Source organism: Chanodichthys erythropterus, chromosome 11 (genome assembly GCF_024489055.1).
Source record: "Chanodichthys erythropterus isolate Z2021 chromosome 11, ASM2448905v1, whole genome shotgun sequence".
In the NCBI taxonomy this organism is placed as follows: domain Eukaryota; kingdom Metazoa; phylum Chordata; class Actinopteri; order Cypriniformes; family Xenocyprididae; genus Chanodichthys; species Chanodichthys erythropterus.
In genome coordinates this window covers 40,673,805-40,692,932 of record NC_090231.1, presented here as the reverse complement: position 1 = coordinate 40,692,932, position 19,128 = coordinate 40,673,805, and the positions used below count along the sequence as shown (strand labels likewise).

The window sequence follows — 19,128 nt, the reverse complement described above, 5'->3', positions numbered from 1 at the left end:
TTTATTTAGCCTTTTTATTTATTTTTTTTACAAGTAAATTGGCTGATTCTGATACTGGTTGCAGATATTTATTATTAATATTATTATACAAAAATATATAGCCATTTCAAATTAGAGGGAACCACTGCTTTTTCAGCAGTGTTTTTATTTTAATTAGATTTAATTTCAGGATTTAAAGCAAAAACAGTATGGTCTGACTTTATCTTTGTGAAATTATAAAAAAAAAGGCACACAAAAAAGGCATGAAAAAAAAAAACAGCAGGCTGAATGAGACGCAGATTCACTCTCTGACAGCAGGTGGCGCTTACGCCGGGTTCACACCGCAAGCGGAAGCAGAGCAGAAGCAGCGCGTATTTTTTCGGCGTCCATGTTAACAGATGAGAGCGTTCACACCGCACGCAGAGGCTGCGCGGCAGCGCGGAGCAGGAGCAGAGCAGAAGCAGCAGTGCCGCGATCGTTTCGCCGCTGGGTCTATTTTTGCTGCTCTGCTAACGCTCAATTAAAGTGAAAGTACACCTTTGATGGACAAAATAAAAGTGATTTCACTCAAAAAAAGTACTCAAAATGCACAGAATAAGCATATCTAGTGTGTTTTAACAAGAACTGAAGTATGTCAGGAGAGAAAATTAATATTAAAAAATATTTATAGAAGATTTACTCATTTAAATGTGTTTTTAATTATTCAGTTTGGGTTAAAGTATGGTTTATTATAGAAAACTAAACTAAACTAGCCAGAAAATATGATATATAAACATTATTTTAGTTATTACACAGACAGCCATATAGGCTCTTGCATACCCAAATCAAACCCGAGTTTGCTGTCTTTTTCGCCGAGTTTGCAGTCTTGTAAACATGTTCATGCGTCAGATGATGTAAAACACAAAGCTTACCTCATTCGTTTGCAGCAACAGGAGGCTTTTATTTATTTATTTTTATTTAGGCTTTATGTTTGTGAGTGTTGTACACCTTGCATGTTAACAAACTTTCAAGACTATCAAGTTTAACAATGACCAATTATAAAAACACATTCATAGCTGTCTTTGTAAAGAAATGCTCACTTTATATGCAGCTTCGAGCCGCTGCTGTGACGCTGTACAAACGCTTCCAGTGTGAACACTCGCGCGTCTCTGCAGCTGCAGTTCACGCTCACGCGCTGCTAACGCGCTGCTTCCGCTCTGCTGCCGCTTGCGGTGTGAACCCGGCGTTATGGAGCAGCAGTGATACAGTGTTTCCTTGGTTACCGCTGTAAACAAAGCTGAAATGCGCTATTAGCTACTTTATTCGGAGGTAAGAGGAAAATAAAATGCCATTGCCATCGAAATCTTCCTGAAGACTGATCTCCTTTTAGAGATGAATTCCTAATCCCTCACCCCCAATTCAATATTTATATTTTCTTCCTATATTTTGAGCATCGTGAACAGTGAGCTGCTCTGCCTGCTACAGAATTTTCTCCTCTTCGCGTCCGTCTTCAGCGTCTCTGGCCTCTTGTTAACGGCCGTTTACAGACTCGGACATTATGTGGGCTATTTACCTTTATCTGTCTGCCCCAGTAGTTCCAGAAAATAACATAAAAATAAATACAAAAATACAGTACAAAGACTGGAGAAATGTAATGTATTTTTGTACTCATATTTCTGTTATTTTCCCGAGCTACTGGAACAGTGATAAAGATCGACCGGTCGATCGCGATCGACGGGTTGGCGACCACTGGCCTATGGCAACAGCCTTCCTATCTGTACGCGATGGCGTTTTACTTATGGGAATTTGGCAGAAGATGCTCCCCGTTCTTCTTCTTCCCAATTACCTCATGGAATGGCAGTTTCTTTCATTTTTTGCACTCCATTTCACCTAAAACTCTTTTCTTTGTCATCCAGTTTGAAATGGAGACTGCAAGCAAAGAGGTTTTTCAGATTTTCAATCACAGTGATTTCTCCATTATATTTATGATTCTTTGCAGCTTTTAGCCATTGCCTACAACATGCTGGATCCTTCACTGGAAACTGAACATAACTAACTCCTGTTAAACATATAGTCTTTGAATTCTTGAATCTGGAACAATGCAGGTTGGCACCATTGTGACTAAAAGTTTGCTATAAAGTATTTTCTAGTCAAGCAAGGTGATGATCAAGCCTATCCAATAAGAGCAAACTGGGAGTCCTCACCACATCTCTCCTCTTTAACATCAGTGTTACACAATTACAGGAAATCAGATGATCAAATCATGTTTTCTGACTAGTTTAGTAAGAACTCTGCCTTCTTCTTTCTTTACAGATTTATTCACATCTTCAGTGACTGTGACACCAGGTTCCACTGCATTCACTGGAGAGTCAGCCAATCTGACATGTGAGATAAAGTCTCATCACAGTCATCAAACCACGTTTTCAAAAATCTCATTCATATGGGGCTGTTCACACTGGATAGTATGTTCTTGTGCTCAAATCAATTGGACAAAGCAATGATCCCAAAATATATTTTAAAGTTGAAGTACTTTTTAAATTGTCAAACCATCTTACAAGTACAGCGTTCATGGCACTATGGTGCAGATAAAGCAGAGAAACATGCCTAACAATGCCGCTTAGCTGTTATAAATTCACTGTAAACCACGGCTTCTTGGGACTTATTGCTTTATTTATTAGCAAAGTAACATAGAGTTTAAGACAAATTCATAAGCACATAACACAAGACACAAAGACTTTATTGATTATTCTAATGCTTAAACTGATATCTAACACAAACCCACACATATTCACAAAAGTTGGAGAAAGAAAGGAAGTAAGGAAAGAATGAGTTTTAACTAAATGATGAAATCAAGTTTCTAGCAATATATGCACTTCATAAGACCTGATCGATATCGCTTCGCAGGGTTATTAGACTTTACATCAATGCACCCGTTCAGCTAGAATCTGGAGGTACTTGCATTTGTCATTTGTGTTTTTAAATGGGGATTCCTTTGTCGGTGTCCTTGACTTGGAGAAAGGTGTTTCCCTAGTTCTTTTGATTCGCAGCAGGTCTTTTCGGGTCCGGATTGATGGAAGCCAATCAGATTCTGGTGTGCTGGCGGAGGAGTGTAGTCTCCCTCAGGGCTGAAGTTTGAAGTTTTGAGGCAGGCACAGACTGCAGAGTCATTGATTAAACTTTGTGGCAAAACTTAACTTAGAACACGAGAAAGGATACTAAGTAAAAGAAAGGAAAGTGAGTGAGACGAGTAGTTGGATGGCTTGAATGAAGCTGCTTGTTCTTATTTTTCTTATCTTCTTGATCTGTCCTTGTCTTGTCTTCTTCGTCTACTCATTGTTATTTTCCATTGTCTGTCTCATCTAAATTGTCTTTGTGTACTGTATTTAAACTGAGGTGTTTGTCCAACCTCTTTGAGGAGTTCTGACTAATTAGGTATCATCTTTGTTTCAGAGGTGGCTTTTCTCCTCCCCTGATCCTAAATTAAATGTTATCTGTAGTCTCTTAACTTTCAGAGAGTACAAAGAGCACAGTTTAGACATGATTTCTCTAAAAATAATATGATACTTTTTACACAGATTTCATTCAAGACGAAATTTAAGTTATGAACAGAGATTTACACTCTTACCAAACAAGGCACACTTTCAATCCACATTCAATAGTTATAACAATTACATGAATTGTGAGTGATCTGAGCATAATAGTCACAAGTATAGGTTTTAGATAGAATTATGCAGTTGAATGATGTTTGATTACTGTTTGAAGTCCGTTTAGAATTGTTTTTGGAACAATTTGATGCAGTTTATATATAAAAGAGTCCCATGTGGTGCTTTCTGTGGATTTCAGTTCACTCAGAGGTCACTCAGAAGAAGAAGGCCTGTTTTATCTCCCTGTCTCAGGGATCAAAAAACCTCTGCTGTTATCTTGTTGTGGCCCAAGTTGTGCTGTCTTTTCAACAGTTAGTTTTGGAGTTTGTTGCCCCAAGTTGACAATGTTCTTCCTTAGCTAGGAAGCATGTGTGGCCATAAAGTACTTAGCTGGTGGTTTTGTAGACTGAATGAAGCCACAAATTACAAATTCTCTGATTTTGGGTCCTGCGTGTTGATTTGGGATCTGGAGTGTTGAGTTTTGTATGGAGTTTTGTTTGAACAAATCATCTGGAAGATTAATTTGTCTGGTTCACCCTCAATTCCTACATTACTCATATGTGTATTAATACAGAGAGACCAAAACCTGTAGTGAAGGTGAAGCCAAATCAGAGGAGAGAGAGTCACTCTCACATGTGACATATAGGGAGCAGGAAACATGCAGTGGACATACAGCTGGTTTAAAGACGGAAACCTTTTCTATCCATACACAACAACAAGAGTAGAGTTTAGTTTCACAGCTGATGTGTTTTACAGTGGTTAATAATGATCTTTTAAAATCAATAATTGTAGCTCAACATGTTTCTTATTGCAGTTTTGTCGTCTGCTACTTTAATGCTTTGAGCTCTTTAAAGACGGATGGATTCTGATTGGTTGTCAGTGTTTTTATCTTTCATCAAGCTGGGGGAAAAAACACTCTATATATGGCAGTGACAGAAGCATATTTGCAATCATTATTTTTTGTTTTTATTAAATATTTATTTATTTAAAAAATGTAAACATGTATTTTATTATTTTTAACATTAAAAAAAGAGGCATGAATAATTAGGTAAATCAAAGTTGCTGCATTCCACAAAATTTTTATCTTACACTTACTTACAAGCTAACACTCAACAACAACTTTTTAAACATGCAAATCCCCTCCAAATATTGTAAATATGTGAAACATATTTGTGAAACAAGTTTTCTCAGAAGGTGAGCAGATTTACAGGTGGTCATGTTGCTTATGCTGCCCGTGACCTTAAAAGAAATGAACAACGTCAATGTATCTAAATATTTACATCAAACACACCTTTTTAAAATGAAATCAAGAAATGAGACCTAAACTTCCCCACAGCCGCTAAAATGATTGTATCCAGATTTAGGATTAATGTTGAGAAAGGGTCGTATTATTAGAATAATTCACGTTTTAATTGCCATTTTTATGCTATATATTATTGCATAACTTGTGTTATTACAAAACATAAAATCGTCACAACTATTAGCAGTATGCATACAAATTAGAATGATTTCTTTGGAATGACAGGCAACAGTGGCTGGATGGTTGAGCGTCCAGCGAAGCATATAGCAACCAGTTGAGATCACGGTCATTTTACTGCTTTAATTGAGATCAACCCATCTAAAACGTCCACCATACAAAAGAATAGAATCATAATATGATATTAATAATAATAAAAATATGTATTTTCATGCAGCGAGAGTGATTAGAGAGCGCGTTATACTCGCGTCTCAGCAGTGGCTGGCTGGGCTATGCGTCATTTTCCACCAGTTGAGATCACGGTCATTTCACTGCTTTAATTGAGAAAAACCCATCTAAAACGTGTATTATACAAAAGAATAGAGTCATAATATGATATTAATAATAATAAAATTATGTATTTTCATGCAGCGAAAGTGATTAGAGAGCGCGTTATACTCGCGTCTCAGCAGTGGCTGGCTGGGCTGAGCGTCATTTTCCACCAGTTTAGATCACGGTCATTTTACTGCTTTAATTGAGATAAACCCATCTAAAACGTCCACCATACAAAACAATATAGCCATAATATGATATTAATAATAATAAAATTATGTATTTTCATGCAGCGAGAGTGATTAGAGAGCGCGTTATACTCGCGTCTCAGCAGTGGCTGGCTGGGCTGAGCGTCATTTTCCACCAGTTGAGATCACGGTCATTTTACTGCTTTAATTGAGATAAACCCATCTAAAACGTGTATTATACAAAAGAATATAGTCATAATGTTATATTATTAATAATACAATTATGTATTTCCATGCAGCGACAGAGATATAGGGAACGTGTTATACTCTGCCAGCCACCAGAACCTCTGACAGACCTCCCATAATCAGACTGGCAGCTGCCACCAGCGCCAATGGCAGGTCACGTGACCTGCCAGAATCAGACTGGCAGCTGCCACCAGGTCACGTGACCTGTCAGTGGCTGCTACTGCCAGCCAGCACAAGATTGAACCCCTACTGGTCAGAATTCTGACTTTATATCACGCAATTGCGACTTTATATCTCAGAATTCTGACTTCATAACTCGCAATTGCGACTTTATATCTCAGAATTCTGACTTTATAACTCGCAATTGCGACTTTATATCTCAGAATTCTGACTTTATAACTCGCAATTGTGAGATATAAACACGCAATTGCGAGTTAAAAAGTCAGAATTCTGAGATAAAAAGTCGCAATTCATATTTTTTTTTTTTTGTGGCTTTTTTTTTTTTTTTTAGTGACGGAAACGGGCTTCCATATGGCACCGATATATCTTTCAGATAAAATAATAAACACAATATAGATTGATCTCAGCCAGCATATCATCATATCGCCCTGATTTCTTCATGTTAAAGCATTAAGGGATAACATAACAGCATGACCATCTGTAATGCAGCTCTGAAATTAATTATATTGTGGAATCGCTACACCAAGTAAGTTTTACTGGACCTAAATGGAATAAATACATGATTTCTTACCGAGACAAGCTGAACAATGAATCAGAGGTGTTGCTTTATCAACACGGAGAGTGATCGCAACTAGGCCTATGTCACAAATAACATTTCTAAGCGCGTTTTCGTACATTATTCATGGCGTGAGCACGTACATATTCAAACGGATCAGAAGTTATTAATCTGTAATAAATACAAATGACAAAGCCAAATTTTGGTCAAAATTATTTTGAGTTTCACTTTCACCATTGTGTTTCTAAGCCGGAAGGCAGAAAATGAGGGACATTATAACATGCTTAACGTGGAAAAGCTTAACGTGGCTTAATTTACTAATGCTAATGCTTTATTAGTTTGGTGTTTACTACAGAAAAGCAGATGAGCCCAGAATATGAACGCACATTTAAAGGGATAGTTCACCCAAAAATGAAAATTTGATGTTTATCTGCTAACCCCCAGTGCATCCAAGATGTAGGTGACTTTGTTTCTTCAGTCGAACGCAAATTATGATTTTTAACTGCAACCGCTGCCCTCTGTCAGTCAAATAATAGCAGTGGATGGGAACTTCAACTATAACAGTAAATAAAACTTGCTTAGACAAATCAAAATTAAAACCTGCAGCTCGTGACGACACATTAATGTCCTAAGACACGAAACGATCGGTTTGTGCGAACATTATTTATATAAATTTTACCTCTAATACACCACTATGTCCAACTTCGTTTAGCTTCCTGTTAGTGAGGTCAAAAAACGCATTGTGATGACGGAAGTGATGTCTCGCCCATATACTTCAATGAGCGCGAGACATCACTTCCGTTGTCAGAGCGCGATCAGACCTCACTAACCGGAAGTTGAACGCGGTTGGACATAGTGGTGTATTAGAGGTAAAAAATTATATAAATACTGTTCGGTTTCTCGCACCGTGCCGTCACGAGCCGCAGGGTTTAATTTGGATTTGTCTATGGAAGTTTTTTCGACTCTTATTGTTCAAGTTGATGATGTTTACTTACATTACGCCACGTTAAGCTTTTTAGAATGTCCCGAAAATGGGACAAAATGGCGCTCCATTTCACATTCGTTTTCCACACTGGTCAGTATATGCATATAGTTCATACCACAGCCAGCGTTCACCATTCTAATATGTTTTTAACTGTATAATATAAATTTTAACATCTTCCTCCACTATTTCCCAGTCTCTACTGTACTGTCCGTGACCTAATGTCCCAGAATGCAATGCGCTGCTGACGTCACGTTCCCAGACTCTATACTAATCAGTGGCATGCACTTTGATCGCGAACGCCCCCCGCCCCCTCCTGCGCCCCTGCATGAGATTATCGTTACACCCCTAGTTTACAGTCATCTCTGATCACTAATGTTATGAAACAAACAAACAAAATGAAAACAAAACAATTCACAGAAACACACCTCTGTCAAAACTCAATGCTTTGTACATGACCAGAAAAAGACATTAAAGCTCAGACAAAGTTCATACTGTCCAGTTATTTGTTGTATAGGATGTATGTATAGGATTTATGTATGGGATGCAACATAGGATCATTTTTACAGAATCTACAAGATTTTAAAGTGATCAGCAGAATAAGAATGGAACCATTTAGTTGATTTAAACAAAATATGAACACATTTGTGTTTCTTCTCAGATTCACCCTCATCTACACTGACTGTGACACCAGACAGATCTGTATTCACTGAAGAGAGAGTCAATCTGAAGTGTGTGATAGTGGGCAAACCTTAAAAGTGTTGACCTTACACACAGCCTTAGTAGTGACCACTAAACCAAAAGCACCTAAAGAAAATACAGGAAAATTCCCCACGATGGTATAAACAGCGGCTGGTCATGAGAACTAAGACTATGTCAACATTCATATATAGTTTGGCTCTCAGTAGGAAGATCAGAGACTTGCAGAATCACCTCACTGGAAAATCTATTTAATCTAATCAGTAAACGGATTGTGTTCTCGTTGAATGTCCACATTAGTTATTCATGTGAAGTTATGCCAGGACATATCAGCAGATCTTAAACACATCTTAAATTTGAAATCCCACACAGGCCAGTAGATGGCGATGTCACTTAGTAAAGAAACACTATAGACTGAACATGTAATAAACATGCATATGACTTCACTGTTTTCACAAATTCACATTTTTGTAGTTTACACAGAGACGATAACGCTATAATTTTCAAAAAAGTTCACTTTGAATTGCATTTTTAAGTTTGCGATGTTGTGTAAATGAACGGCCAATTTTTTTTTTTTTTTTTAAACGGGAGCAGAAACGACACACTTCCCTTTAATCAAAATAAGTTACATAGTTTACTGTACAAAAATAAGACAGAAGACTAGTGAAAAATATGACCAATAACACCTATAAATGAACTCAACACTGAATCACTGTACACTTACAGATAGACCAAAACCAAATCTGACTGTAAGTCCCCAGAGTTCAGTGTTCACTGGAGACACAGTTACTCTCAGATGTGACGTGGGACAGTCATCTGGATGGACATTTCTCTGGAAGAAAGACTCAAACCATGAATCCCCTGATGAAGCAACTAAAACAATCAGTTCTGTGAGAGTCTCTGATGGAGGAAAATACCAGTGCAGAGCAGAGAGAGGAAAATACTACACTCTGTACAGTAATGTTGAGATAACAGTGAGAGGTAAGTTCTCTTTTACTTTGTAGATTTATTTTCAGTGAAAGCAAACTTTTGAGTTTAAAAAAAATTCAAAGATGAAGTGTGTTGTTTGCTCTTTTCACAGAGAGACCCAAACCTGTAGTGCGTGTTCAGCCTGATGGACGTGTGTTCAGAGGAGAGACGGTCACTTTCACATGTGACATTCAGGAGAGAGGAGTCTGGTGGTACAGCTGGTATAAAGATCAATATTATATCAGAGGACAAGACCAGAACTATAAAATCACATATGTGGATTGGTCTCATGCTGGTGTGTACAGCTGTAAAGGATCCCAGACTGAATTCCCACAGTACACAGAGATGAGTGATGAAGTTACACTGATAGTATCAGGTGAGTGCGTTCATCATTTCATCACAGTCAGTCTCACATGTGACATACAAGGAGGAGGAAACATGGAGATTCAGCTGGTTTAGTGATGGAAATAATCACAGTTTAGTTTCACAGCTGGTGTGTCTGATCAGTGTTTGTCTGAGGACGGTACAGAGCCGGAGCCTCCTCAAAACATGGGAAAACTAATGACAGTACAACAGCAAACCAGAATATATGATATTAAATATGAGATAAAATAATGTATAAACATAGTTTTGAAAAACATTTACAGAATAGTTTTCCCTGATAGAGCTCTTTGAGTTGCTTAGTTTTTTGGTTTTCTTCACAGATTTACCCACACCTACACTGACTGTTAATCCAGAAAATCACAATCCTGTATTCACTGGAGAGAGAGTCAATCTGAAGTGTGAGATAAACTCTGATCACAGTGACTGGAGATATGAGTGGAATAAAGACAGTTCACTGTTACAGACGTCTGAGCATTACACTGTAAACAGAGACACTCTCAGTATTGTTGAAGCTGTTAAATCTGATCAGGGTTGGTACACGTGTAAAGGACACATAGATGGAAGATCAGTTTCATCACGATCAAGCTCTGCTTATCTCTCTGTGAAGGGTGAGTTGAATATCATTGTTCTCATAAACTCTCTACATGATCATGATCACAACCAATCAAGAGTCTTTCACTCTCAGATGTTTCATTCACACTTATGATAAATACAGTTGTCAATTCGTTTTCACAAATTCATGTTTTTGTAGTTTACACAGAGACAATAACGGTATAATTTTCAAAAACGTGCACTTTGAATCGCGGTTTTAAGTTTGCATTGTCGTGTAAATGAACGGACAAAACATAAATTTTTATTTTTTTATTAAAAATGGTGTTGTGTAAACAGCTCCTTAGTTCATGGTCATTCTAGTCTGAATTGCTTGGTGTTTATTTAATGTTATTTCATTGTCTTTTTGTGTCACACATCTTTGTATTATGGTTACAGACACATACATGTAGACTGGATATGAACCCACTATACTGTACTTAAAGTGCTCTATTTTCGTGCACTAATTTTGTACTTAATATACTAAATATTCTTCTTTAGTACTAATTAAGATAATCTTAAGAACATCTAAGTGTACTCAACTGTGCTATTTTGTATAGTACATTTGAACCCATAGTGTACTATAAATGGTAACTAAATATATTTTTTAAATACAGAGATAGTATATTAAAAGCACATTTTAGTTCATATTTCATGGTGTCTCAAAATAGCACAGTTGAGTACACTTAGATGTTCTTAATATTATCATAATTAGTACTAAAGAAAATTTTTTAGTATATTAAGTACAAAATTAGTGCGTGAAAATAGAGCACTTTAAGTACATTATAGTGTACTTTTTTCACCTGGTAATATCACTGTTTGTAGTTTGCAAACATTTAATTTAATCAACACAAACTACAAGCAAACCAGATCTTTAAATAATTAATCTGAATTTAAATAGATCTGTGTAATGCTCGTGTAAAATCCATATTTTTCAACACTCTCTTCTGTATCAACTGTTGTAGACAAATACTCAATGATTTGTCAAACACAGGTGAACTCTGACTCTTGAGGATCTGAATCTGTTCTTGTTCTCCAGCAGGTCTAAAGCCAAAGCCTGAACTCACATCAGATCCTGCAGGAGCTGCACTGACAGGAAACACAATGACTTTGACCTGTCGCATGGATCCGTCCACTGGATACTGGGACTTTTACTGGTACAAACACACACTGAACCCTGAGACAGAGAAGAGAGAAAGAAACCCCTACAGAGTGAAGATTGATTCAGTGTCTGATGGAGGCCAGTACTGGTGTAGAGCTGGAAGAGGGAAACCAGTCTATTACACAAACTACAGTGATGCACTGTGGGTCAATGTTACAGGTGAGAGAGAAAACATGCAACATACTGACCCAGGTGAAAAAAAAGTACATTTCTGTAATGTACTTAAAGTTCTCTATTTTTGCGCACTAATTTTGTACTTAAAGGTGCTAAAGAGGATGTTTTGTTTTATACATTTTTGCAATATTACTTGAAACTGTCTTTACTAACTGATAAAAGACTATTTATTAGGTGCACTGAAAGGAATAATATTAATATACATCATCTGTGCACGAGGTAGGGCCTTAAAAACATAAACCAATCGTTTACGCGATTGGCCCTCTGGCTTGTCAATCACTGCCGTGACGTTCCTTATGAGAGACGAGCGCGGCTGCACGCCAGTAACTTTCCACACTCCACAGGCGCTGTATGCAATGTTTTTGTCAGGAGACAGGAATAACAACTGCAGATTATGAGTTACCTGCAGTGAGTCCGACATAATGAATCCACTAACACGATACAGCGAATGCCGGTGGTAAACACTTGTGTTCCGATACTCGTGCATGAGTTTTGGGAGGTGTTCCCCTGAAATGAGCTGTGAAGGAGGGGGGTTGTTCTTACGCATGCGCTCATTTCAAAAACTCTTTTGTCTTTGGATTCTCAGTCGACAAAAAGATCCTCTTTTGCACCTTTAATATACTAAAAATGATTCTTTAGTACTTCTTAAGATAATCTCAAGAACATCTAAGTGTACTCAACTGTGCTATTTTGAGACACCATGAAATGTGAACTAAAATGTGCTTTTAATTACTATCTCTGTATTTAAAAATGTATTTAGATACCACTTATAGTACATTTGAACTCATAGTGTACTACAAGTGGTAACTAAATATATTTTTGAACAAATTAAATGAACAAATTAAATAAATGTAATAATCTGTGTTTGTAGTGAGTGCTAAAGCTGTGCTGACGGTACGACCTGATGAACGAGTGTTCAGAGGAGAAACAGTCACTCTCAGATGTGATATAAAGTGGGGAGGAGACACTGAGTGGACATACAGATGGGAAATGGAGGGAACCAACAACCAATATAAAAACACTCTCAACCAAACCTCAACACAAGAGTTGAACATCAGCAGTGTTGATCACTTTCACAGTGGTAAATACACCTGTACAGGACAGATAAACACTAAGATCTCTCAGCGCAGTGATGCTGTTAACCTGACTGTATCAGGTGAGTTTGTGTTTGTTGTGATCAGCTTCTCCATCAGTTTCTCTATGGCTCTGTAACTCATGATGTTTTGTTCAGATGAAGCTCAGGCAGCAGTGCGAGTGTCTCCACAGCCGTGGCTGACTGAAGGAGAATCAGTGACTCTGATCTGTGAGGTTTCAGGCTCCTCTACAGGCTGGACGTTCAGCTGGTTCAGAGATCATGATCATCTGTCAGACAGCAGCAGAGGAGCTGGAGGATCTTACACACTCAGTCCTGCTGCTCTACAGCACACAGGAGTTTATACGTGCAGAGCAGAGAGAGGACGACCAGCCTATTACACACACAACAGCAGCACACAGCCACTGTGGGTCACTGGTGAGTCTTTATGTTTTTGCTCATCCATATTTGTATTTCATCGCAGTCTCTATATTTGTATTCTGGCACAAAAGTGTAAAAACAATCATAAACTAATGACAACCTCAAAAACCTGATCTCACTTTCCTCCAAATCTCAGTCTAAACCAGATCAGAAACACTATCATATACACACTCATAATGATGTCCTTCTTATTTCAAAATTTAGTACAAAATAACATTTTGTGCTTATGATGAATCATTTTGTTGTATTCATCTTTTAATGACAAAAGCATCTGCTGAATGAAAAAATTTAACCAGAAAGGTCAAGAGATCATTTGTGATTCAGCACTTATGTATATATATGTAGCTTGCAATGGATGTTAACAGATTCACTGTTTGGCACTTAGTGCTTAGTGCTAATATTCATCGTAAATGTACTTCTTTACCTGTTAGAGATGATTTTATTACACAAACACACATGTGCTGTCAGTTTTGAATGAGATTTTACACTTTTTAGGTGTTTCTGCTCCAGTGTCTCTGGTCATCAATCCCAACAGAAGTCAACACTTCTCATCTGACTCTCTCTCTCTGAGTTGTGAGGATCAGAGTAACTCTGCTGGATGGACAGTGAGAAGATACACAGACAAAGATACAAATACTTGTTCAAATCAAACAGGATCTCCATGTGTAATTGAGTTTCTCAGCACATCTGACACTGGAGTGTACTGGTGTCAGTCTGAATCTGGAGTGAAACGTCATCCTCGAAACATCACTGTACATGGTGAGTCCAATCACGCTTACAACTAGATGAAACATAATAATAATAAAAAAAACAATCTGTCCAGTTCAAGATTAAAAATTAATAGAATCAAGAATTCAGTCATGTGATTATGTACTAAAGGAATAGTCATCATTTATTCCCCCTAAAGTTGTTCCAAACCTTTATAAATTTCTTTGTTCTGCTGAACACAAAGCAAGATATTTGGAAGAATGTTTGTAACCAAGCAGATTTTTTTCTTACTACTATGGTAGTCAATGTTTTTCTGCACAGTGAATATCGTGATTTCAACTGTAATACAATAAAATACACTATTATTCAGAAGTTTGGGATTTAATTTTTATTTTATTTTGGAAAGTTGTTTGTTCACCAAGGCTGCATATATTCGATAAAAAAGACTGACATATTATTACAATATTATAAAAATAGCAATTTTCTATGTGAATATATTATAAAATGTAATTTATTCCTGTGATTTGTAAGGAACAACCCTTTGGCCCAATAAACAGAATCCAATGGCCTGGGTGAAGGTTTAACGCATGTATGTCTTTTCAGCGCTCCTGTGAAATTCACTCAATTTTTAGAAGGTAGTTTCAATTTTATTTTAACTGCTCATTTAATCTGACTCCAATTTCAAATGATTATTACTTAGATCGTGTTTCCAATTAAGGAATTAATTGTTGGTCATTTATTAATTTAGATATTTGATTATTCTGGGTATCCCATACTTTAAATTATTCGTTCATTACAGACCCAATGCCGCTCAGAGATACGCGCCCTGCGTTTGCGGTAAACTCACGGACATAAACTCGTCAGTCTGATTTTTGTCAGAGGATGTAGTAAGTTAGCTGATACCTTTTAGTCGGTTGCCTACTGCTCACTCGTACAAAAAGTGTATTTAATTTAGCCACTTCTATTCATCTTGCTAAATCAGTGATAGACAGATATCAAAAAGTCATTAGATGACTCGCCTACTGCTTCATTCATCCATAAGCCTTCAGTTTGACCCATCCTGAACACAGATCTGCAGTAGCACCAGCCTCCAATAATCTACTGGTCATAATGATTTCAGCAGAGTCCAGAATAAATCGAAATTTAACATTTATTTGTCAGGTAAAAATGTATCATGCCAATTACACAAATAACCAATTAGAAGCCAATTCAGAAATCATAAATACAGAACATCAGTTGCTCAAAGATGACTCTAAGACTAAGAAATGCATATAACACAGTGGTGGGTTAGTGTTTTTAAGACATTCACCCATCTCTGCATGGGGGTTTCTGGCTACAGAAGATCCCACATGACTGATTTGCACTTTCCCTTAAATACCCAGACCAGAACAAAAGGATTGTAAATATTTACTACACCAACACATGTTTTGGGGGGAGAGGAGTGGGTTATCAGATATCTTGCAGAGACACCACCCAAAAGGAGGACAGAATTCTCCTGAGTTTGCTTATATGAGTGAGGAGAGTGAGGAGAGTTTGGGCAAGGGGGTGTAGATTTTCTCTACAGATGTATTTTATTGCTTTGTTGTAGGGTGCTTGATCTCACTACCATCTGTTGATGTATTTCTTGTGTTTGTAGATGGCGAAGTGATTCTGGTGAGTTCTGTTGATCCTGTGATTGAGGGAGAGACCCTGACTCTACACTGTTTACATCGATCTACAAACTCCTCGATCCTCAGCGCTGATTTCTATAAAGACGGATCACTGGTCCAGAATCAGACAACAGGAGAGATGAACATCACTGTCTCAAAGTCACATGAGGGTTTCTACTACTGTAAAACAGAGAGAGGACAGTCACTCCACAGCTGGATCTCAGTCAGAGGTGAGAGTCACTGGAGTCTGTAACTGTGAGATGATTTGATTTGATTCAGCATCTGATGAGATCACCTTATAAACAACAGTCAACACATTATAAAAAATATCAAATGAAATCAAGCAGGTTTTTTTTTTATTTTTTTTAAGCTACAGCATTTGAATGAAATCAGATCAAACATGTTAATGACTTTCCTGTCAAAATATGACTTTTCATAAATTATTATAACTTTTTATTATTATTATTATTATTTGAAAGCCAAAATAAATGAATCTGACTTTTTTGAATGTTGCTCAATAATGTGATTATGTTTATGTTTTTCAGTGTCACGTTCTGGTCAGTTTTCTGTCTTCAAAATCCTCAGTTTTCTTCTGGCAGCTTGTCCGTATATAGTAGCAACAGTCGTGCTGCTTTACAAATGTTACAGAGCAAAAGGTAAAACTTCTGTCTGATCTCTCTCTGTTTAAAATTCTATTTTCAACTTTATAAGCACGGCTGTACTGTATATCATGTTATAAGCATGGCTCACAGTGTTGCCAAAGCATTAACATATTTTGTATAGATAATTTAAAAAGTGTAGATCATGTTGCATGTAGCATAGTAAATAAATAAATAAACAAAACAAATAAATATAATAAATGAATAAATACAGTGGGTCTCTCTAAAGAGTTAACAGTCTCTAACATTGCAAATGGCTACCACATATTCAGCAGCTACTGCTGTCATCTTATGAAGGATATTTTTTCAGTATCACTAAGTTCAATGAATGGTGGAATGCTTCAAATCTGGGAAGAAATGTTTCTCTAACATTGTGATATTTAGTATAGATGAGTAGAAAGTGTTTCTCATCCTCTATTTGCTGTAGGTCACAGTGTCTACAGATCCTCTGCTCTCTCAATTCAATTTCAATTGAGCTTTATTAGCATGACTGTGAATCACAATGTTGCCAAAGCATTAACATATTAACATATTATATATAAATAACAAAATAGACAAACAAACAAAACATATATGTATACACCATGTCATATGTAGCATAGTAAATAAATTCATCTAAGTAAATGAATAAATAAAGCAGGTCTCTCTAGAGAGTTATCCTTCTCTAATGTTGTGAATGGCTAACATATTTTGCAGCTAGTGCAACGCTGTTATCTTCAAGCATGAAGGGCATTTTCTCAGTATCACTCAGTTCAATGAATGATTGAAATAATTGGAAGTGCTTATGTGGACCCCTAAAATGTTTTTAGCCATTTTTAATGGTAGTTTTTCTTTTTCTGAAGTCTTAGTCCAATTTTTAAAATTTAGTACAGATCCCAAAATGTACTTATTGGTCCCATAATTGGATTTATTATTGAATTGTTTAATTTTATCCAAGTTTTAATGGGCAATTTTAATTGACAGCATTGTGACTTTATAGCATAAGAAGCCCTCCGAGCCGTTTTGCTCAGTGTTTTGACAGCCAGACCGAAGCGCTGATGTCGATGCCCAGATAACTGTAGCTAGTTCTTTGCTGTAGGACTGGCCTTTATATTTCGACTGGTGTTTGTTTCCCTGAGATCTGGTCTTCTGGAACACAATGGGTCTCATTCATGAAACACGAGCAGAACGAATTGTTGTGTAAATCGTGTGTAAAGTGGTTCTGGCGTAAATTTTCGGATTCATTAAAATGTTTCTTATTTTCCAAATGTTAGTAAAGAAATCTACACCTGCTCCCAGCCACGCATAAATAGTGCGTTTAACATCCAAACGTTTTTGCTCATTAATAAGGCTACATTTTAATTCACCTTAATAAGGTACATTACACAGCATTTTGAAAAAAATATTATATAGTAATTACATACGTTTTTTCTTTTTACTTTTATTGTGAGAGCCAGTAATAGCATCTGCAAACGGAGCACTTTAATCAAATAATTAATTGATTTCAATAGGGCTGGGCAAACTAATGGCCCCTTAATTGTTATGGAAATTGTTTCCTATAAAATGGCCAAAATCGTTTGGTGTCATAATATGATGCCCATATATAGTTGTCAGTCGGATTTAATGGCGGGATTTATGGTAATTAAGAATGAGCGTGCACGCGCGTCCCATTTACGATTGATTGGAATTCATTAACACACACACACATTTCACTATCACTTCTGACATTTACGAAGTATTTGTGAATCAGGAGAAGAGATTTCGGGAAGGTCTCTTTACGCACAAATCACTCACATATTTACTCGTATATTTACGAATGTTTCATGAATGAGACCCTAAGACTCTGGTTTTGCCCAGATTGACTGTCAGAACTACTTGTGACAGAATTGTTCCAGCTGAATCCCCTCAGCTGTGCTGGACAGCAGGACCAGATCATCTGCATTCAGCTGACCTCTGACCTCTGTGTGGTGTAGAGTGAGGCTGGGGACATTAGAGTGCTCCAGTGCTGATGCCAGATCATTTACAGTATGTAGATGTTAAATTGGACTCAGACTGCAGCTCTGTCTCACTTCATGTCCCTGCAGGAAAAATGCTATTTTGTGATTATTGTTTTTCACTGCACATTTACTGTCGCTGTACAGAGATTGTATAAGATCAAAAGTTTTTCTGTCAATGGCAATTTGTAGGAGTTTGTACAGTAAACCATTTTCCTTTTTTTTGTCCTTGATGTTTCTGTTCATTAGAGTGTGAAGTGAGTAGATGCCAATAAAGCCAATTTGTGCTTTATTAAAATGTATGTTGAAATATATGTGACAATGATACTGCAGAACAGTTTTCCTAAAGAACTGCCCACTGATGCCACGATAATTATTGGGGTCAAATCCATCACTTTTTAAATATAGGGGGGATCAGTCCTTCAGACCAGATCTCAGGGAAGTTACCGGACCATAATTTGAAGATTGGATAATTTGGCTACAGCTTATCTTGTCCAAATGATTTCTTTAAGATTTTAATATGTTCTATAATTTCAGACATTGTTATACATTTCTCCAAAGGATTTTGATCATTTTTAATTGTTTTCTTTAAGTTTTCTAGTTTTCCCTTTATTTTACTCTGATGGCTAAGGTCAGATGGAGAAATTTTTTGATAAGAATTTCAAAGTAAGATTTCCAAATTGTCTTACTGAGTCATCAATTTCATCAGCTTTGGTTTTTAAATATTTTTCATTTTTTCCCACAAATAAGACTTGTAATTTTCCAGACAGTCTGTAATGTTTGACTGGATGGATCTTTGTGCTTTTTGTTAGAAAGTCTCTTTAGTTCTTTTCTGAGACCTGCACATTTATTATCAAACCAAACATCCTTTCTTATTTTCTGTTGATGTCAGGTATCTGTGAGGGAGGACTCAAACTCAGGATGAGTGTTACAGGTTTATTAATAAGACACAAGACAAGATATTAAGGAGAGGAAGTGAACAGTCCAAACAGTAGGTAGGGATGAGGCACAATGACAGGCAAGCTGAAAGAATGGCCACTGAGATCAGCCCAGAGTGTGAGCAAGCTGGTGTGCTTTGGTGGATGTGCAGCACAAGGCCAACACAAG

The 19,128-nt window shown here is 37.0% G+C and overlaps 1 protein-coding gene across 3 annotated transcripts in view; it reads left to right on the top strand.

Annotated features, from left to right (window-relative positions):
* Positions 1-19,128, top strand: part of LOC137029953 (Fc receptor-like protein 5) — a 36,904-nt gene that overhangs the window by 12,942 nt on the left and 4,834 nt on the right. For 2 of the 3 annotated variants that reach the window (XM_067399800.1, XM_067399801.1), the window contains exons 6-15: positions 2,272-2,343; positions 8,969-9,223; positions 9,324-9,587; positions 9,916-10,203; positions 11,223-11,504; positions 12,391-12,675; positions 12,751-13,029; positions 13,528-13,791; positions 15,377-15,619; positions 15,935-16,045. In XM_067399800.1, coding sequence (XP_067255901.1) covers positions 2,272-2,343; positions 8,969-9,223; positions 9,324-9,587; positions 9,916-10,203; positions 11,223-11,504; positions 12,391-12,675; positions 12,751-13,029; positions 13,528-13,791; positions 15,377-15,619; positions 15,935-16,045 — 2,343 coding nt within the window. The remainder of the gene's footprint in view (positions 1-2,271; positions 2,344-8,968; positions 9,224-9,323; positions 9,588-9,915; positions 10,204-11,222; positions 11,505-12,390; positions 12,676-12,750; positions 13,030-13,527; positions 13,792-15,376; positions 15,620-15,934; positions 16,046-19,128) is intronic. The other variant, XM_067399802.1, reaches the window with a different exon arrangement.